General features: G+C 44.5%; 2 protein-coding genes across 2 annotated transcripts in view; one reads left to right on the top strand and one right to left on the bottom strand.

Moving 5' to 3' along the window:
- The first annotated feature begins 4,253 nt into the window (after positions 1–4,253).
- Positions 4,254–5,393, top strand: LOC139424102 (uncharacterized). Its single transcript, XM_071175799.1, has one exon. The coding sequence runs from the start codon at positions 4,259–4,261 to the stop codon at positions 4,904–4,906; it is 648 nt and encodes a 215-aa protein (XP_071031900.1). The 5' UTR covers positions 4,254–4,258; the 3' UTR covers positions 4,907–5,393.
- Positions 5,394–13,608: 8,215 nt separating this feature from the next.
- LOC139424103 (multidrug resistance-associated protein 1-like) overlaps positions 13,609–22,430 on the bottom strand; it is a 71,225-nt gene continuing 62,403 nt past the window's right edge. Inside the window, exons 25-31 of the mRNA XM_071175800.1 lie at positions 21,244–21,370; positions 21,063–21,164; positions 17,433–17,579; positions 16,302–16,460; positions 15,946–16,112; positions 15,286–15,480; positions 13,609–13,811 (exon numbers count right to left, since the gene is read on the bottom strand). Coding sequence (XP_071031901.1) covers positions 13,703–13,811; positions 15,286–15,480; positions 15,946–16,112; positions 16,302–16,460; positions 17,433–17,579; positions 21,063–21,164; positions 21,244–21,370 — 1,006 coding nt within the window. The 3' untranslated portion in view covers positions 13,609–13,702. The remainder of the gene's footprint in view (positions 13,812–15,285; positions 15,481–15,945; positions 16,113–16,301; positions 16,461–17,432; positions 17,580–21,062; positions 21,165–21,243; positions 21,371–22,430) is intronic.

Here is a 22,430-nt window from a genome sequence, read left to right on the forward strand (position 1 = left end):
CTGAGTTAATTTAGACCTGCTCTAATCTGAGTTCCTCTAGGTCTGCTCTAATCTGAGTTAATTTAGACCTGCTCTAATCTGAGTTCCTCTAGGTCTGCTCTAATCTGAGTTAATTTAGACCTGCTCTAATCTGAGTTCCTCTAGGTCTGCTCTAATCTGAGTTAATTTAGACCTGCTCTAATCTGAGTTCCTCTAGGTCTGCTCTAATCTGAGTTCCTCTAGGTCTGCTCTAATCTGAATAGAGGAATTTACAAAGAGTCATTGACAACAACCAAAATGAAACCGGTGTGGTTTTAGGAGGGGTTCTGAAAGACACTAAAGGGAGTGTCCACTGAACGTTGAAAGACACTAAAGGGAGTGTCCACTGAACGTTGAAAGACACTAAAGGGAGTGTCCACTGAACGTTGAAAGACACTAAAGGGAGTGTCCACTGAACGTTGAAAGACACTAAAGGGAGTGTCCACTGAACGTTGAAAGACACTAAAGGGAGTGTCCACTGAACGTTGAAAGACACTAAAGGGAGTGTCCACTGAACGTTGAAAGACACTAAAGGGAGTGTCCACTGAACGTTGAAAGACCCTAAAGGGAGTGTCCACTGAACGTTGAAAGACACTAAAGGGAGTGTCCACTGAACGTTGAAAGACCCTAAAGGGAGTGTCCACTGAACGTTGAAAGACCCTAAAGGGAGTGTCCACTGAACGTTGAAAGACACTAAAGGGAGTGTCCACTGAACGTTGAAAGACCCTAAAGGGAGTGTCCACTGAACGTTGAAAGACCCTAAAGGGAGTGTCCACTGAACGTTGAAAGACACTAAAGGGAGTGTCCACTGAACGTTGAAAGACCCTAAAGGGAGTGTCCACTGAACGTTGAAAGACACTAAAGGGAGTGTCCACTGAACGTTGAAAGACACTAAAGGGAGTGTCCACTGAACGTTGAAAGACCCTAAAGGGAGTGTCCACTGAACGTTGAAAGACACTAAAGGGAGTGTCCACTGAACGTTGAAAGACACTAAAGGGAGTGTCCACTGAAAGTTGAAAGACACTAAAGGGAGTGTCCAATGAACGTTGAAAGACACTAAAGGGAGTGTCCACTGAACGTTGAAATACCCTAAAGGGAGTGTCCACTGAACGTTGAAAGACACTAAAGGGAGTGTCCACTGAATGTTGAAAGACCCTAAAGGGAGTGTCCACTGAACGTTGAAAGACCCTAAAGGGAGTGTCCACTGAACGTTGAAAGACACTAAAGGGAGTGTCCACTGAACGTTGAAAGACACTAAAGGGAGTGTCCACTGAACGTTGAAAGACACTAAAGGGAGTGTCCACTGAACGTTGAAAGACACTAAAGGGAGTGTCCACTGAACGTTGAAAGACACTAAAGGGAGTGTCCACTGAACGTTGAAAGACACTAAAGGGAGTGTCCACTGAACGTTGAAAGACACTAAAGGGAGTGTCCACTGAACGTTGAAAGACACTAAAGGGAGTGTCCACTGAACGTTGAAAGACACTAAAGGGAGTGTCCACTGAACGTTGAAAGACACTAAAGGGAGTGTCCACTGAACGTTGAAAGACACTAAAGGGAGTGTCCACTGAACGTTGAAAGACACTAAAGGGAGTGTCCACTGAACGTTGAAAGACACTAAAGGGAGTGTCCACTGAACGTTGAAAGACACTAAAGGGAGTGTCCACTGAACGTTGAAAGACACTAAAGGGAGTGTCCACTGAACGTTGAAAGACACTAAAGGGAGTGTCCACTGAACGTTGAAAGACACTAAAGGGAGTGTCCACTGAACGTTGAAAGACACTAAAGGGAGTGTCCACTGAACGTTGAAAGACCCTAAAGGGAGTGTCCACTGAACGTTGAAAGACACTAAAGGGAGTGTCCACTGAACGTTGAAAGACACTAAAGGGAGTGTCCACTGAACGTTGAAAGACACTAAAGGGAGTGTCCACTGAACGTTGAAAGACCCTAAAGGGAGTGTCCACTGAACGTTGAAAGACACTAAAGGGAGTGTCCACTGAACGTTGAAAGACCCTAAAGGGAGTGTCCACTGAACGTTGAAAGACACTAAAGGGAGTGTCCACTGAACGTTGAAAGACACTAAAGGGAGTGTCCACTGAACGTTGAAAGACACTAAAGGGAGTGTCCACTGAACGTTGAAAGACCCTAAAGGGAGTGTCCACTGAACGTTGAAAGACACTAAAGGGAGTGTCCACTGAACGTTGAAAGACACTAAAGGGAGTGTCCACTGAACGTTGAAAGACACTAAAGGGAGTGTCCACTGAACGTTGAAAGACACTAAAGGGAGTGTCCACTGAACATTGAAAGACCCTAAAGGGAGTGTCCACTGAACGTTGAAAGACACTAAAGGGAGTGTCCACTGAACGTTGAAAGACACTAAAGGGAGTGTCCACTGAACGTTGAAAGACACTAAAGGGAGTGTCCACTGAACGTTGAAAGACACTAAAGGGAGTGTCCACTGAACGTTGAAAGACACTAAAGGGAGTGTCCACTGAACGTTGAAAGACACTAAAGGGAGTGTCCACTGAACATTGAAAGACCCTAAAGGGAGTGTCCACTGAACGTTGAAAGACACTAAAGGGAGTGTCCACTGAACGTTGAAAGACACTAAAGGGAGTGTCCACTGAACGTTGAAAGACACTAAAGGGAGTGTCCACTGAACGTTGACTAGCAACAGCAACTGAAATATAAAAGACTCCCACCATGAGTTCCTCTGAATTTACCCAAGAAGAGGCAAACAAAAGAAAAAGCCACGATACATTTAAAGAAAGTAACCAAACCAAGAAAGTGGAGCAAACTGAAGAGGGAAGAACAGATAAAGCCACTCTTAAATATCACCTGGGCCAGACACTCTTAAATATCACCTGGGCCAGCCACTCTTAAATATCACCTGGGCTCTTAAATTTCACCTGGGCCAGACACTCTTAAATATCACCTGGGCCAGCCGCTCTTAAATTTCACCTGGGCCAGACACTCTTAAATATCACATGGGCCAGACACTCTTAAATATCACCTGGGCCAGACACTCTTAAATATCACCTGGGCCAGACACTCTTAAATATCACCTGGGCCAGCCACTCTTAAATATCACCTGGGCCAGACACTCTTAAATATCACCTCGGCCAGCCACTCTTAAATATCACCTGGGCCAGACACTCTTAAATATCACCTGGGCCAGCCGCTCTTAAATATCACCTGGGCCAGACACTCTTAAATATCACCTCGGCCAGCCACTCTTAAATATCACCTGGGCCAGCCACTCTTAAATATCACCTGGGCTCTTAAATTTCACCTGGGCCAGACACTCTTAAATATCACCTGGGCCAGCCGCTCTTAAATATCACCTGGGCCAGACACTCTTAAATATCACATGGGCCAGACACTCTTAAATATCACCTGGGCCAGACACTCTTAAATATCACCTGGGCCAGACACTCTTAAATATCACCTTCCAATTCATGAGTTAGACAAGCCAGCACAGAATTAACACATTCTGACTTATGAAGTGACACCAAATGGTGTGGCCTACGTGCTAACATCCAACCTTGAAATATAAATACATTTAAACAGCCTGTAACACTTTTGCCAGTGTAGTGATGTAGGGAACAGTCACATTAGTGCACTCCTGTGCCATAAAGGTCCAGACCTCTCAGCAGAGACTTATACTGTATATGGAAGGTAACTTAACTCTATCACCATGAACTGTATTGTTTAATGCTGTCTGTTTTCTTGTACTCTCTCTCCCCCTCTCTCTCCCTCCCTCTCTCTCGCTCTCTCCCTCTCTCTCTCTCTCTCTCTCTCTCTCTCTCTCTCTCTCTCTCTCTCTCTCCCCCTCTCTCTCCCTCCCTCTCTTTCGCTCTCTCCCCCTCTCTCTCCCTCCCTCTCTCTCTATCCATCCATCCCACTCTCTCCCTCCCTCTCTTTCGCTCTCTCCCCCTCTCTCTCCCTCCCTCTTTCTCTCTATCCATCCATCCCACTCTCTCTCTCTTTCTCTCTCTCTCTCTCTCCCTCCCTCTCTTTCGCTCTCTCCCCCTCTCTCTCCCTCCCTCTATCTCTCTATCCATCCATCCCACTCTCTCTCTCTCTCTCTCTCTCTCTCTCTCTCTCTCTCTCTCTCCCCCTCCCTCTTTCTCTCTATCCATCCATCCCACTCTCTCTCTCTCTCTCTCTCTCTCTCTCTCTCTCTCTCTCTCTCTCCCTCTCCCTGTCTCTCTCTCTCCCTCCCTCCCCCAGGGGTACCATGGTCAGAACATTGAACAATATGGCGGAGCTGAGAGGTTCTAGGTTTGGTCGTCCCTGGCCGAGGCACGGACTCAAGCTCCTTTTCTGGTTTGCCAACGATTACATCGTCTTCGACAACGACAACCAGATGTTTGCAAATTACGACCCCGAAGAGGGACACTTTGGTTTCCATCACTTCCGCAACAGACTTGAGTGTGAAAACAATGTCTGCAAGAGGCTGCTTCCTGATGGTGACTACCCATTCTATGAGGTGGGCAACCTCCACCTCATAGCATCTCATTCCATGCCTGAGTATGTCAGTGAGGGCAACACTGGTAACATAGATACCAGCAACATGGACCGTCTCATCATCAGTATGCGTCCAGACATGACAGTGGATAAGGTCTATGTGACCCAGCACGAGGACCTGAGGAACTTCGACCCGGTCAACACCTATTGCATCAGCAGGGGGTTGCTCATGATCATGTGCGGCCATTCATCCGCGGACATGTCATTGGGGTACTTCCTGGAACAGGCGGGCTGTTCCACCCATGAGCAAAATTTAATGATGTATCAGGGCATCGCCCCCAGGGAGTCTAGGGATACCAGGATTAATATAGAAGTTGAATCCAGAGCTCCACCCAAAAGCTGCTGTACCATACTGTAACCAGGCTTCTGGGAAAGCTACTGTACCATACTGTAACCAGGCTTCTGGGAAAGCTACTGTACCATACTGTAACCAGGCTTCTGGGAAAGCTACTGTACCATACTGTAACCAGGCTTCTGGGAAAGCTACTGTACCATACTGTAACCAGGCTTCTGGGAAAGCTACTGTACCATACTGTAACCAGGCTTCTGGGAAAGCTACTGTACCATACTGTAGATCAGTGTCCTTTAGTCCTGGTCCTGGGGACCCTGAAGGGGGGAACGTTTTAGTTTATTGCCCCAGCACATTGCTGTTCGTTATGGTATGTTCATTTTCACTAATACATTTAGTCATTTATCAGACACTCTTATCCAGAGTGACTTCAGTGCATTAAACTAAAGGCAGATAAACAACAACATCCTGTATCACAGTCATAGCAAGTCAACTGTTTCTGTTACCATTACTGAGAGGGTTGTTGATGTTGGGGTCTGCTACTGGTTAATGTACTTCTGTATTTTAAAATACAAAATAAATGCATTTTAATTAAATACACTTGAAAATTTGTCGTTTATTTTTCAAACATTGATCTTTATGTTATTTTGTAATTTGTATTTTAACATTTTCCCCTTTCCCTTGTGATCAATGTAGTTTCCTCTTCACTTCAACCCAGAACATAAATGTGAGGACATTAAATCAATGTGGAAAAGGCTGATTGGATTTGCAAGTCAACTACATAAGAGCATTCCATCTAGTGGCCGACAATGAATGCAACAAGTAATCATTCTCTAATTATTTAGTGGCTAATTCATTGAGTCTATATACCAACTCTATACACCAAATCTATATACCAATCTACCTAGTCTATATACCAAATCTAGAGTCAATCTGATCTATGGTTCATGAGTAGATGTTTAAAGTATGTTTTAGCATTAGCATGTGTGCTAACATGCATCTATAGGTAAAGTGCGGCATATTTAACGTAGCAACTATTTTTTCTCAAAACCATTAAATACTAAGAATCTGAAGTGAATCTGATGTATGGTTCATAAAGGGGAAGATGATTCCAAATGGGTTTGAACATTAGTTCTACATATGCAAATCATGATTTGTTAATAGTTTCCTTGTTTTTTTTTTAGAGATATCAGGACAACATTCAGTGTGGTTCATTTTAGAGACGTCCATGATAGTGATGACAGGTTTCAAGTTGATAGGCCACTGTGGAGTGGATTTACAGGGATTTAAATGGACACATAAAATCAGCTATCTGTTGACCCTTAGCGTTTCTCAGACTAGGTGAAGATGTTCCATGGGCCTCTACATTCTGAATTTGGTGTCATTTGGTCCAAGAAGATTTGTTAGCGACTGTTTTGCATATTTTATCATATTAGCGTATGTGCATGTACTGGTTAACTGTGGAAATCTTTGAATGCATCAAAGTTATTTTCTCAAACACATTATGGACTATTGTGATGAGTCCTATTTAGGGACCATTGTGATGAGTCCTATTTAGGAACTATTGTGATGAGTCCTATTTAGGGACCATTGTGATGAGTCCTATTTAGGCACCATTGTGATGAGTCCATAGTGAATCTGACTTTTAGTCCCTGAGAAGTCTACGATGTGGAGTACAGGTCTCCTTCTACGATGTGGAGTACAGGTCTCCTTCTACGATGTGGAGTACAGGTGTCCTTCTACGATGTGGAGTACAGGTCTCCTTCTACGATGTGGAGTACAGGTGTCCTTCTACGATGTGGAGTACAGGTGTCCTTCTACGATGTGGAGTACAGGTCTCCTTCTACGATGTGGAGTACAGGTCTCCTTCTACGATGTGGAGTACAGGTGTCCTTCTACGATGTGGAGTACAGGTCTCCTTCTACGATGTGGAGTACAGGTGTCCTTCTACGATGTGGAGTACAGGTCTCCTTCTACGATGTGGAGTACAGGTCTCCTTCTACGATGTGGAGTACAGGTCTCCTTCTACGATGTGGAGTACAGGTCTCCTTCTACGATGTGGAGTACAGGTCTCCTTCTACGATGTGGAGTACAGGTCTCCTTCTACGATGTGGAGTACAGGTCTCCTTCTACGATGTGGAGTACAGGTCTCCTTCTACGATGTGGAGTACAGGTCTCCTTCTACGATGTGGAGTACAGGTGTCCTTCTACGATGTGGAGTACAGGTCTCCTTCTACGATGTGGAGTACAGGTCTCCTTCTACGATGTGGAGTACAGGTCTCCTTCTACGATGTGGAGTACAGGTCTCCTTCTACGATGTGGAGTACAGGTCTCCTTCTACGATGTGGAGTACAGGTCTCCTTCTACGATGTGGAGTACAGGTCTCCTTCTACGATGTGGAGTACAGGTGTCCTTCTACGATGTGGAGTACAGGTCTCCTTCTACGATGTGGAGTACAGGTCTCCTTCTACGATGTGGAGTACAGGTCTCCTTCTACGATGTGGAGTACAGGTCTCCTTCTACGATGTGGAGTACATGTGTCCTTCTACGATGTGGAGTACAGGTGTCCTTCTACGATGTGGAGTACAGGTCTCCTTCTACGATGTGGAGTACAGGTCTCCTTCTACGATGTGGAGTACAGGTCTCCTTCTACGATGTGGAGTACAGGTCTCCTTCTACGATGTGGAGTACAGGTCTCATATCTGTTCTTTCACTGGCTGCATCTTCACTGAGAAACCACACCTTCAACACCGGTAGCCATCTTTTAAATCCAAGCCCAGAGCCATTGGTCATCTCTCCTGTCAGTCACCTGGCCTAGATTAGAGAGACGACAACTGAGAATGTACATTTTTTATTTGATTTAATCTTTATTTAACTAGGCAAGTCAGTTAAGAACAAATTTTTATTTTACAATGACTGCCTACAACGGCCAAACCTGGACGACACTGGGCAAATTGTGCTCCGCCCTACGGGACTCACAACCACAGCCAGATGTGATACTGCCTGAATTATATAGCCTGGAGCACATGTCTGTCAAATCCAAAATGGCACCCTATTTGCTATATAGTGCACTACTTTTGACCAGAGCCCATACAAAGTAGTGTACTATATAGTGGATAGGGTGCCATTGGGTCTCACTAGTGTTCTATGTTCTGATGCCTCATTCAGTAGTAGCAGGTTGGAGCAGGGCGCTGGCCCCTGGCTTCAGTAGAGGATATGAACCCCACATGGGCCACATCCACTGACTAGTCAACTTTTTTGTAAGACAAGCCTGATTCCATGTTGTGTAATGATATAACCCCATGGAGGTGGGGGAAGTGCATGTTATGGTTTAACTGTCATGTGAATATAGTAATCATTTATATTGCAAAGCTAAGTAGACTTTACTGTCTATTTTCTGTGTATTTTTTACTTTTGAAACTATGGAGAAAATCACAGAATAAACACTTAATTTAATCTGAAAGATGTGTGTTGTTTAATGGCGCTGGTTGGTGCTGCATGTGTTTCTACGTGATCCTCTCACTCCACCTTGTGGCCACAGATGGAACAGCACTCCAGACTGACTGAAGAGGAGAAAGAGATGGAGAGTGACGGAGAAAAACTAAGAGAGGTATGAAGACGCCGACACACATCAGATCACGTTGATACAGCCTCCCTGTGCTATGTGGTGTAATCCAGGCAGTACTATGTGTTGTAATCCAGACAGTATTATGTGGTGTAATCCAGGCAGTACTATGTGGTGTAATCCAGTCAGTACTATGTGTTGTAATCCAGGCAGTAGTATGTGGTGTAATCCAGGCAGTATTATGTGGTGTAATCCAGGCAGTATTATGTGGTGTAATCCAGGCAGTAGCATGTGGTGTAATCCAGGCAGTATTATGTGGTGTAATCCAGGCAGTACTATGTGGTGTAATCCAGGCAGTATTATGTGGTGTAATCCAGGCAGTGTTATGTGGTGTAATCCAGGCAGTAGCATGTGGTGTAATCCAGGCAGTACTATGTGGTGTAATCCAGTCAGTACTATGTGGTGTAATCCAGGCAGTATTATGTGGTGTAATCCAGGCAGTGTTATGTGGTGTAATCCAGGCAGTATTATGTAGTGTAATCCAGGCAGTACTATGTGGTGTTATCCAGGCAGTACTATGTGTTGTAATCCAGGCAGTATTATATGGTGTAATCCAGGCAGTATTATGTGGTGTAATCCAGTCAGTACTATGTGGTGTAATCCAGGCAGTGTTATGTGGTGTAATCCAGGCAGTATTATGTGGTGTAATCCAGGCAGTATTATGTGGTGTAATCCAGGCAGTACTATGTGGTGTAATCCAGGCAGTATTATGTGGTGTAATCCAGGCAGTATTATGTGGTGTAATCCAGGCAGTATTATGTGGTGTAATCCAGGCAGTATTATGTGGTGTAATCCAGGCAGTATTATGTGGTGTAATCCAGGCAGTATTATGTAGTGTAATCCAGGCAGTACTATGTGTTGTAATCCAGGCAGTATTATATGGTGTAATCCAGGCAGTGCTATGTAGTGTAATCCAGGCAGTACTATGTAGTGTAATCCAGGCAGTACTATGCAGTGTAATCCAGGCAGTACTATGTGTTGTAATCCAGGCAGTATTATGTGGTGTAATCCAGGCAGTAGTATGTGGTGTAATCCAGGTAGTTCTATGTGGTGTAATCTAGGCAGTGCTATGTGGTGTAATCCAGGCAGTACTATGCGGTGTAATCCAGGCAGTACTATGTGGTGTAATCCAGGCAGTATTATGTGGTGTAATCCAGGCAGTATTATATGGTGTAATCCAGGCAGTATTATGTGGTGTAATCCAGGCAGTATTATGTGGTGTAATCCAGGCAGTACTATGTGGTGTAATCCAGGCAGTATTATGTGGTGTAATCCAGGCAGTACTATGTGGTGTAATCCAGGCAGTATTATGTGGTGTAATCCAGGCAGTACTATGTGGTGTAATCCAGGCAGTACTATGTGGTGCAATCCAGGCAGTACTATGTGGTGTAATCCAGGCAGTACTATGTGGTGTAATCCAGGCAGTATTTTGTGGTGTAATCCAGGCAGTATTATGTGGTGTAATCCAGGCAGTATTATGTGGTGTAATCCAGGCAGTATTATGTGGTGTAATCCAGGCAGTATTATGTGGTGTAATCCAGGCAGTATTATGTGGTGTAATCCAGGCAGTATTATGTGGTGTAATCCAGGCAGTACTATGTGGTATAATCCAGGCAGTACTATGTGGTGTAATCCAGGCAGTATTATGTGGTGTAATCCAGGCAGTACTATGTGGTGTAATCCAGGCAGTATTATGTGGTGTAATCCAGGCAGTATTATGTGGTGTAATCCAGGCAGTATTATGTGGTGTTATCCAGGCAGTATTATGTGGTGTAATCCAGGCAGTATTATGTGGTGTAATCCAGGCAGTATTATGTGGTGTAATCCAGGCAGTATTATGTGGTGTAATCCAGGCAGTACTATGTGGTGTAATCCAGGCAGTATTATGTGGTGTAATCCAGGCAGTACTATGTGGTGTAATCCAGGCAGTACTATGTGGTGTAATCCAGGCAGTATTATGTGGTGTAATCCAGTCAGTATTATGTGGTGTAATCCAGGCAGTATTATGTGGTGTAATCCAGGCAGTATTATGTGGTGTAATCCAGGCAGTATTATGTGGTGTAATCCAGGCAGTAGTATGTGGTGTAATCCAGGCAGTATTATGTGGTGTAATCCAGGCAGTATTATATGGTGTAATCCAGGCAGTATTATGTGGTGTAATCCAGGTAGTATATGTGGTGTAATCCAGGCAGTATTATGTGGTGTAATCCAGGCAGTATTATGTGGTGTAATCCAGGTAGTATATGTGGTGTAATCCAGGCAGTATTATGTGGTGTAATCCAGGCAGTATTATGTGGTGTAATCCAGGCAGTATTATGTGGTGTAATCCAGGTAGTATATGTGGTGTAATCCAGGCAGTATTATGTGGTGTAATCCAGGCAGTATTATGTGGTGTAATCCAGGCAGTAGTATGTGGTGTAATCCAGTCAGTACTATGTGGTGTAATCCAGGCAGTATTATATGGTGTAATCCAGACAGTATTATGTGGTGTAATCCAGGCAGTACTACGTAGTGTAATCCAGGCAGTGCTATGTGGTGTAATCCAGGCAGTGTTATGTGGTGCAATCCAGGCAGTACTATGTGGTGTAATCCAGGCAGTATTATGAGGTGTAATCCAGGCAGTATTATGAGGTGTAATCCAGGCAGTATTATGTGGTGTAATCCAGGCAGTATTATGTAGTGTAATCCAGGCAGTATTATGTGGTGTAATCCAAGCAGTATTCTGTGGTGTAATCCAGGCAGTATTATGTGGTGTAATCCAGGCAGTATTATGTGGTGTAATCCAGGCAGTTCTATGTGGTGAAATCCAGGCAGTGCTATGTGGTGTAATCCAGGCAGTATTATGTGGTGTAATCCAGGCAGTGCTATGTAGTGTAATCCAGGCAGTACTATATAGTGTAATCCAGGCAGTACTATGTGGTGTAATCCAGGCAGTATTTTGTGGTGTAATCCAGGCAGTATTATATGGTGTAATCCCGGCAGTATTATGTGGTGTGATCCAGGCAGTATTATATGTTTTGTGTGTTGTGTCATGTCTTTGGCTATTCCGGATTAAGTGATATGACATGCTATTCCATAAAATAATTTATCCGTAATTAATATTACCTGATTGAGCTAATCATGTAAATGTAATTAACTAGAGAGTCGGGGCACCACAAAATTATTTTTATAGAGCTGTTATCTTCCGAATAAACTCTTAAAGACCTAGTAATATTTTACATCAATAGCAGTCAATATTAATCGTCATCCTAATTCAGTCTCATCTGAAAGTTGTAAATTCTTGGTTATCTTCACGAACCCTGGCTAACAAGATGAATCAGCAATACAAAATTGGGTTTAATTATTTATTTACTAAATACCTAACTAATCACACAGAATTACACATACACATAATTAAATCATAACTTGATTACAAATGACGTCATAAAGGAATACGTCCCTAGCGGGCGGAACAGATATGACAGCTGGTTACACAAAAGAAAAGGGGCTGGGCTTGAGTGAAGGAGCGGGAAGACTGAGGAACAAAGGGCGAAGCTATGCAATCGTAAATACAGTATCTTATGCAGTCTAAATTACCGCCCATTTGGAAAAGGAAAATGCGATAAATATTTACTCTGAGCTGCACTTCAGTAGGTTGGTGGTAGATGGAAGGCAGTGTTGCCAAACCGAGTCCTCTGTCCTTTGAAGAATGTCTCTGGTGGTCAATTAGATACGTTGTAGTAACGTCATTGTGTGATAGACGGGATACTCTGTCTGTTCCTTCCTAACCCTCATTTGCAGCTGCTGTTGGTAACTCAACGGCTAGGAGGTATCACTTCTGTAGTGAATAAGAGTTCAAAGTTCATACCATTCGCAACCAAAGCTCACGCTGATGTTGGCTTCGTTCTTTAGTTATTATCTGAACCATTCTGACATCGGACCGTTGTCCTACATCCTCGGAACAGGAGGTTATATTGTCGTCATGGGCTTATATAGGAAGGGAGAGGACGGCGTGTTTGAAAAGTTTTATAGCCCATGTCCCTTCACAGGGGCGGGCCACTGATTGAGCAGAGCCCTATCTATGAAAACCCAAATCTCACATTTTAGAAGCTAAAATCACATTTTATCCCATCACAAATCATTTCATATTCAAACATTTAAATTGAACAACAATTCCATGTGAATCCGATAACTCTGATGTGTAGACTTTCCACTGTAGAGTTTGTCATCTTATCATTGATGAGAATGTCTCAGATGACAACCGAACGGACATCATATTCATTAAGTACCACCGCATATGTTCCATTGGTCGCATTACCAGAATATAGTTAATTTCCCCCCACCTTCTGATGTTCCCAGAATCTCTATGTTAACCAAGGGGTTTGAGGTATTTATGACTGTCATAAACCTACCCCCAGGCCAACGTCATGACAGTTGCATGTTGTTTTGTGTGTGTGTTGCGTTTTGCTTTTTGTGTGTGTGTGTGTGTGTTGCGTTTTGTGTGTGTGTTGCGTTTTGTGTGTGTTGCATGTTGTATATGCGCACATGTGTGTTGCTGATAAGTTGCTTCCTGGCTGAGCATCTGTTTATCAAGCACCTCATTCATTCATCCCTCCATCCCTCCATCCTCTCCTCCTCTTCTCCTCGTGCATCCGTCACATGATACTGCCTCATCACAAGGCCAGGAGAGGTCAGCAGCGTCCTATGATGTCATATCCTGTCCCAGTAGTTCAAAATTAAAAAAGCTTAATGTCCAACGAAGGGTTACACAAAGGAAGTGTCCAAAATGGCACCCTATTCCCTATTTAGTGCACTACTTTTAACCAGGGCCTTGGCACCCTATTCCTTATTTAGTGCACTACTTTTAACCAGAGCCTTGGCACCCTATTCCCTATTTAGTGCACTACTTTTGACCAGAGCCTATGGCACCCTATTCCCTACACAGCGCACTACTTTCGACCAGGGCCCATAATTCGGCTGCCTTTTGGGATGCAAACAGACAGCCTCAAACATCATCCGATCCCCACAGCAGCCCTACGTCATTCTCATCCCTCTTCTGTCTTCACGCTTCACTCCTCATATCCTTTCACAACGTTTGTTTTGAAAATGAAAGGAGTTGAAAAGGGGTTTTATTTCTGTAGCTCTTTGTCTTTAGTAGAGTATTTACTGCCTTGGTGATCTGGCCCCTCCAGCCCTGGGGGTGGGGAGGGGGTGACGTGGCTGGGTTTACCCGATTCAGGAGCCTCCTGGCTGGGGAGGGCTCAGACCAGGCCAGCCTCCCTACACATCAGGTAGAACTGACCTCTCTCTGAGATGAGGTTGGAGGGAGAGTCCATCTCTGTGATCAGACCTCGGTCCATCACTATCACCCTGCAGAGAGGGAGAGGGGGGGAGAGAGAGAGAGAGAGGTTGAGGTAGAGAGAGAAGTAGAGTGAAAGAAAGGGAGGAGGGGAGAGAGAGAAAGAGAGGGAAAGAGAGGTAGAGAGAGAGGTTGAAGTAGAGAGAGCAGTAGAGGGAAAGAAAGGGAGGAGGGGAGAGAGAGAGAGTGAGGGGAAGAGAGATAGAGAGAGAGGTTGAAGTAGAGAGAGCAGTAGAGGGAAAGAGAGGGAGGAAGGGAGAGAGAGAAAGAGAGAGAGGTTGAGGTAGAGAGAGAAGTAGAGGGGGGAAGGAAGAGAGAGAGAGAGAGAGAGTGAGGGAAAGATAGAGGGAAGAAGAGAGAGAGGGAGAGGGAGAGAGAAGTAGAGAGAGAGAGACCATTCACTCTGATGTGTGTTTATATATATATATATATACAATGACTGTACAAAACATTAGGAACACCTGCTCTTTCCATGACATGACTGACCAGGGGAATCCAGGTGAAAGATATGATCCCTTATTGTCACTTGTTAAATCCACTTAAATCAGTATAGATGTTAGACAACTGAGACATGGATTGTGTATGTGTTGACATTCAGAGGGTGAATGGGCAAGACAAAATATTTAAGTGCCTTTGAACGGGGTATGGTAGCAGGTGCCAGGCACCGGTTTGTGTCAAGAACTGCAACGCTGCTGGGTTTTTCACGCTCAACAGTTTCCTGTGTGTATCAAGAATGGTCCACCACCCAAAGGACATCCAGCCAACTGGACACAACTGTGGGAGACATTGGAGTCAACATGGGCCAGCACCCCTGTGGAACACTTTCAACACCTTGTGGAGTCCACGCCCTGATGAATTGAGGCTGTTCTGATGGCAAACGGGGGTGCAACTCAATATTAGGAAGTTGTTCCTAATGTTTTATACAATAGAAGTGTGTATAAATTACCTGGTGTAGTCCATGATAGTATTGAGTCATTCTATATATTACCTGGTGTAGTCCATGATAGTATTGAGTCAGTCTATATATTACCTGGTGTAGTCCGTGATAGTATTGAGTCAGTCTATATATTACCTGGTGTAGTCCATGATAGTATTGAGTCAGTCTATATATTACCTGGTGTAGTCCATGATAGTATTGAGTCAGTCTATATATTACCTGGTGTAGTCCATGATAGTATTGAGTCAGTCTATACAGTATATTACCTGGTGTAGTCCATGATAGTATTGAGTCAGTCTATATATTACCTGGTGTAGTCCATGATAGTATTGAGTCAGTCTATATAGTCCATGATAGTATTGAGTCAGTCTATATATTACCTGGTGTAGTCCATGATAGTATTGAGTCAGTCTATATATTACCTGGTGTAGTCCATGATAGTATTGAGTCAGTCTATATATTACCTGGTGTAGTCCATGATAGTATTGAGTCAGTCTATATATTACCTGGTGTAGTCCATGATAGTATTGAGTCAGTCTATATATTACCTGGTGTAGTCCATGATAGTATTGAGTCTGTGTGCGATGGTCAGGACAGTGCAGTCATCAAACTGGGTTCTGATGGTGGACTGGATCAGGTTGTCTGTCTCCAGGTCCACAGCAGCTGTGGCCTCATCCAGAACTAGGATCTTCGTCTTCCTCAGGAGAGCTCGGGCCAGACACACCAGCTGGCGCTGACCCAGACTGGAGAGAGGAGAGATGTTTATAAAAGAGGAGAGAGAGAGGACCAGATGTCATCACAAGGAGGAATCAGGGGGGGGGGGAGAAAGAGAGGACCAGATGTCATCACAAGGAGGAATCAGGGGAGGGGGGGGGGGAGAAAGAGAGGACCAGATGTCATCACAAGGAGGAATCAGGGGGGGGGGGGGGAGAGAAAGAGAGGACCAGATGTCATCACAAGGAGGAATCAGGGGGGGGGGGGGGGGGAGAGAAAGAGAGGACCAGATGTCATCACAAGGAGGAATCAGGGGGGGGGGGCGGGGGGAGAGAAAGAGAGGACCAGATGTCATCACAAGGAGGAATCAGGGGGGGGGGAGGAGAAAGAGAGGACCAGATGTCATCACAAGGAGGAATCAGGGGAGGGGGGGGGGGGGAAAGAGAGTAACAGACATAGGAAAGCTACATAGAGGGATAGTGAGCCTTGTGTACCTGAGGTTCTCTCCTCCCTCTGAACACTCGTGGTTGAGTTTGTCCGGCAGGCAAGACACAAAGCTCTTGAGATGGGAGAGCTCCAGGGCTCTCCACACCTCCTCATCAGAGTAGCCATCGAAGGGGTCCAGATTCATCCTCAGAGACCCAGAGAACAACACTGGGTCCTGGAGGGGGGAGGGAGGGAGGGAGGGAGGGAGGGAGGGAGAGGAAGAGAGGGAGGGGGGGAGAGGGAGAGAGAGAACGTTGCCATGCATACCATAATTACCTCCATGTTAGACGATATCTCAGAGGCTTGCAGAAAGTGTTTTTTACCTGTGGTGTGTGTGTGTTTATTATATGTGTGTGTGTGTTACCTGTGGTATGATGGTGATCCTGGAGCGTAGCTCGTGCAGTCCGATCTGAGCAATGTTTATCCCGTCTATATAGATATCTCCCTTCGCTGCTTCCAGAATCCGGAATATTCCCAATGCCAGGGACGACTTCCCTGCTCCAGTCCTGCCCACTATCCCAACCTGGAGAGAGGAGGGAGAGGGGGAGGGAGAGGCAGAGAGAGGAGGGAGAGGGGGAGGGAGAGAAGGAGAGAGGAGGAGAGAGTGGGAGAGGAGGATAGAGGAGGAGAGAGTGGGAGAGGAGGATAGAGGAGGAGAGAGTGGGAGGGAGGGGAGGAGAGAGCGGGAGAGGAGGATAGAGGAGAAGAGAGTGGGAGGGAGGGGAGGAGAGAGTGGGAGGGAGGGGAGGAGAGAGTGGGAGAGGAGGATAGAGGAGGAGAGAGTGGGAGAGAGGGGAGGAGAGAGTGGGAGAGGAGGATAGAGGAGGAGAGAGGGGAGGAGAGAGTGGGAGGAGGAGAGAGGGGAGGAGAGAGTGGGAGAGGAGGAGAGGGGAGGAGAAAGTGGGAGAGGAGGATAGAGGAGGATAGAGGAGGAGAGAGGGGAGGAGAGAGTGGGAGAGGAGGATAGAGGAGGATAGAGGAGGAGAGAGGGGAGGAGAGAGTGGGAGAGGAGGATAGAGGAGGAGAGAGTCGGAGGGAGGATAGAGGAGGAGAAAGTGGGAGGGAGGGGAGGAGAGAGAGTTTAGAAAGAATGAAACCTAACATTATCTCACTATAACACCATAAAACAGAGGATGCTTCCCAAAGGACCTGGTCTAAAGTAGTGCACTATGTAGGGAATAGGGTGCTCTGGTAAACCAGTATCTCTATCTCCTACCTTATCTCTCTCCTGTCCAGTCCTATACCCATATCATCCTAACCACCTCATTACTCCATTATCTCCCTATAACACAGTATCTCTATCTCCTACCTTATCTCTCTCCTGTCCAGTCCTATACCCATATCATCCTAACAACCTCATTACTCCATTATCTCCCTATAACACAGTATCTCTATCTCCTACCTTATCTCTCTCCTGTCCAGTCCTATACCCATATCATCCTAACAACCTCATTACTCCATTATCTCCCTATAATACAGTATGTCTACCCCCAACCTTCTCTTTCTCCTGAATGCTGAGGGAAATTCCTTTCAGGGCCCAGTCCAGTCCTTTACGGTACTGCAGTCCGTATTCCTCCATTTCTATGGTACCGTGGGTGGGCCAGGCCAGCGGGAGCATGCTGCCTTCTATGGTCCATGGAGCCTGGGTAGGGGAGGAGGGAGAGGAGGGGGACAGGTGATGGCATCCATAGAATTACATATTAGAACATTGGATCTCTGTGATGGCATCCATAGAATGACATATTAGAACACTGGAACTCTGTGATGGCATCCATAGAATTACATATTAGAACATTGGATCTCTGTGATGGCATCCATAGAATGACATATTAGAACACTGGAACTCTGTGATGGCATCCATAGAATTACATATTAGAACACTGGATCTCTGAGATGTCATCCATAGAATTACATATTAGAACACGGGATCTCTGTGATGGCATCCATAGAATTACATATTAGAACACTGGATCTCTGTGATGGCATCCATATAATTACATATTAGAACACTGGATCTCTGTGATGGCATCCATAGAATTACATATTAGAACACTGGATCTCTGTGATGGTATCCATAGAATTACATATTAGAACACTGGATCTCTGTGATGGTATCCATAGAATTACATATTAGAACACTGGATCTCTGTGATGGTATCCATAGAATTACATATTAGAACACTGGATCTCTGTGATGTCATCCATAGAATTACATATTAGAACACGGGATCTCTGAGATGTCATCCATAGAATTACATATTAGAACACTGGATCTCTGTGATGGCATCCATAGAATTACATATTAGAACACTGGATCTCTGAGATGGTATCCATAGAATTACATATTAGAACACGGGATCTCTGTGATGGCATCCATAGAATTACATATTAGAACACTGGATCTCTGAGATGTCATCCATAGAATTACATATTAGAACACTGGATCTCTGAGATGTCATCCATAGAATTACATATTAGAACACTGGATCTCTGTGATGGCATCCATAGAATTACATATTAGAACACTGGATCTCTGAGATGTCATCCATAGAATTACATATTAGAACACTGGAACTCTGTGATGGTATCCATAGAATTACATATTAGAACACGGGATCTCTGTGATGTCATCCATAGAATTACATATTAGAACACTGGATCTCTGTGATGGTATCCATAGAATTACATATTAGAACACTGGAACTCTGAGATGGTATCCATAGAATTACATATTAGAACACTGGATCTCTGAGATGGTATCCATAGAATTACATATTAGAACACTGGATCTCTGTGATGGTATCCATAGAATTACATATTAGAACACTGGAACTCTGAGATGGTATCCATAGAATTACATATTAGAACACTGGATCTCTGTGATGGTATCCATAGAATTACATATTAGAACACTGGATCTCTGTGATGTCATCCATAGAATTACATATTAGAACACTGGAACTCTGAGATGTCATCCATAGAATTACATATTAGAACACTGGAACTCTGTGATGGTATCCATAGAATTACATATTAGAACACTGGATCTCTGAGATGTCATCCATAGAATGACATATTAGAACACTGGATCTCTGTGATGTCATCTCCCATCAAGACCTCAGCAACAAGGCAACAGAAGGTGCTGTTATTAATTTAAAGACATTAACTACATCAGAAACACAGACAGTTAATGAGAGCACAGAACAGTGAGATTATGGCTAGAAATAAACACACATTTTCATTCATTAAAACTCTTTTTAAACTACGACTGTCCCATTGATATAAATAATCTTTCATTCTTTAGAAGATCACATTTTCAAGTGGCACCTGACCAGTGAACTAGATCCTCTCTATGAGGGTAGGATAGTATAGTTTACACCTGACCAGTAAACTAGATCCTCTCTATGAGGGTAGACTAGTATAGTTTACACCTGACCAGTAAACTAGATCCTCTCTATGAGGGTAGGATAGTATAGTTTACACCTGACTAGTAAACTAGATCCTCTCTATGAGGGTAGGATAGTATAGTTTACACCTGACCAGTGAACTAGATCCTCTCTATGAGGGGTAGGATAGTATAGCTTACACCTGACCAGTAAACTAGATCCTCTCTATGAGGGTAGGATAGTATAGTTTACATCTGACTAGTAAAGTATCTAATCTCTATGAGGGTAGGATAGTATAGCTTACACCTGACCAGTGAACTAGATCCTCTCTATGAGGGTAGGATAGTATAGCTTACACCTGACCAGTAAAGTATCTAATCTCTATGAGGGTAGGATAGTATAGCTTACACCTGACCAGTAAACTAGATCCTCTCTATGAGGGGTAGGATAGTATAGCTTACACCTGACCAGTAAACTAGATCCTCTCTATGAGGGGTAGGATAGTATAGCTTACACCTGACCAGTAAACTAGATCCTCTCTATGAGGGGTAGGATAGTATAGTTTACATCTGACCAGTAAACTAGATCCTCTCTTTGAGGGGTAGGATAGTATAGCTTACACCTGACCAGTAAACTAGATCCTCTCTATGAGGGTAGGATAGTATAGTTTACACCTGACCAGTAAACTAGATCCTCACTATGAGGGTAGGATAGTATAGCTTACACCTGACCAGTAAACTAGATCCTCTCTATGAGGGGTAGGATAGTACAGCTTACACCTGACCAGTAAACTAGATCCTCTCTATGAGGGGTAGGATAGTATAGCTTACACCTGACCAGTAAACTAGATCCTCTCTATGAGGGTAGGATAGTATAGCTTACACCTGACCAGTAAACTAGATCCTCTCTATGAGGGGTAGGATAGTATAGCTTACACCTGACCAGTAAACTAGATCCTCTCTATGAGGGGTAGGATAGTATAGCTTACACCTGACCAGTGAACTAGATCCTCTCTATGAGGGGTAGGATAGTATAGTTTACACCTGACCAGTAAACTAGATCCTCTCTATGAGGGGTAGGATAGTATAGTTTACACTTGACCAGTAAACTAGATCCTCTCTATGAGGGGTAGGATAGTATAGCTTACACCTGACCAGTGAACTAGATCCTCTCTATGAGGGGTAGGATAGTATAGTTTACACCTGACCAGTAAACTAGATCCTCTCTATGAGGGGTAGGATAGTATAGTTTACACCTGACAAGTAAACTAGATCCTCTCTATGAGGGTAGGATAGTATAGTTTATACCTGACCATTAAACTAGATCCTCTCTATGAGGGGTAGGATAGTATAGTTTACACCTGACCAGTGAACTAGATCCTCTCTATGAGGGGTAGGATAGTATAGTTTACATCTGACTAGTAAACTAGATCCTCTCTATGAGGGGTAGGATAGTATAGTTTACACCTGACAAGTAAACTAGATCCTCTCTATGAGGGGTAGGATAGTATAGTTTACACCTGACAAGTAAACTAGATCCTCTCTATGAGGGTAGGATAGTATAGTTTATACCTGACCATTAAACTAGATCCTCTCTATGAGGGGTAGGATAGTATAGTTTACACCTGACCAGTGAACTAGATCCTCTCTATGAGGGGTAGGATAGTATAGTTTACACCTGACCAGTGAACTAGATCCTCTCTATGAGGGGTAGGATAGTATAGTTTCACAGCCACTCACCTCCTTTGGTGTGTCAGCGTACTCCTTAACTCTCTCCACGGACACAATGTTGTTCTCTACATCAGTCCAGGACCTCACGATCCAGCTCAGAATACCTGTCACCTACACATTACATCACAGGTTACGTGTGTGTGTGTATGTGTGTGTGTGTGTGTGTGTGTGTGTGTGTGTGCGTGCGTACCTGTAGTGAGTGTGACACAGCCAGTCCTACTATACCAGGGCTCAGTGTGTCTCTGCCCATCACAGCTAGGGTGGCTGCTGCCAGCACCAACAGATTCCCCAGAAACTCTAGGTTCACCGCCAGCCACCTGGACACACACACACACACACACACACACACACACACACACGCAATAGAAGACAGAGCGATCAGATAGGAACCTGTTCCAGGAACTCTAGGTTCACCGCCAGCCACCTGCAGACAGCGCAGGTCAGAGGTCAGGGGTTAAGATGACACAGGGGTCATTGCTCAGGTGCCTTATGTATCAAACGTGTCAGAGTAGTATCCAGGATCAGTTTTTTCCGTTTGGATCACAATGAACAAGATTCCATGGACAGGAAGGGAACTGATCCCTACCCTCATAGAAAACAGGATTCCATGGACAGGAAGGGAACTGATCCCTACCCTCATAGAAAACAGGATTCCATGGACAGGAAGGGAACTGATCCCTACTCTCATAGAAAACAGGATACCATGGACAGGAAGGGAACTGATCCCTACTCTCATAGAAAACAGGATTCCATGGACAGGAAGGGAACTGATCCCTACCCTCATAGAAAACAGGATTCCATGGACAGGAAGGGAACTGATCCCTACCCTCATAGAAAACAGGATACCATGGACAGGAAGGGAACTGATCCCTACTCTCATAGAAAACAGGATTCCATGGACAGGAAGGGAACTGATCCCTACTCTCATAGAAAACAGGATTCCATGGACAGGAAGGGAACTGATCCCTACCCTCATAGAAAACAGGATTCCATGGACAGGAAGGGAACTGATCCCTACTCTCATAGAAAACAGGATTCCATGGACAGGAAGGGAACTGATCCCTAGTCTCATAGAAAACAGGATTCCATGGACAGGAAGGGAACTGATCCCTACTCTCATAGAAAACAGGATTCTAAAAGGGTTATTTGTCTGTCCCCATAGAGCACATATGTCAGAGTCAAGGCCCGCGGGCCACATCCGGCCCGCAAGAAGGTTTTTTACGGCCCCTGGGATGATCTTGATTTATTATTAGAACCGGCCCGCAGCAAGCCGGCAGCCCGCAGATCTTTTACACGCACCAATACTACATTTCCCACAATGCAAAGGTGACGCACCGTGACGCGCTTCTGTGTGGAGAAAGTGTGGCGGTACTGAAA

This window comes from Oncorhynchus clarkii, chromosome 13 (assembly GCF_045791955.1).
Source record: "Oncorhynchus clarkii lewisi isolate Uvic-CL-2024 chromosome 13, UVic_Ocla_1.0, whole genome shotgun sequence".
Classification (NCBI taxonomy): Eukaryota; Metazoa; Chordata; class Actinopteri; order Salmoniformes; family Salmonidae; genus Oncorhynchus; species Oncorhynchus clarkii.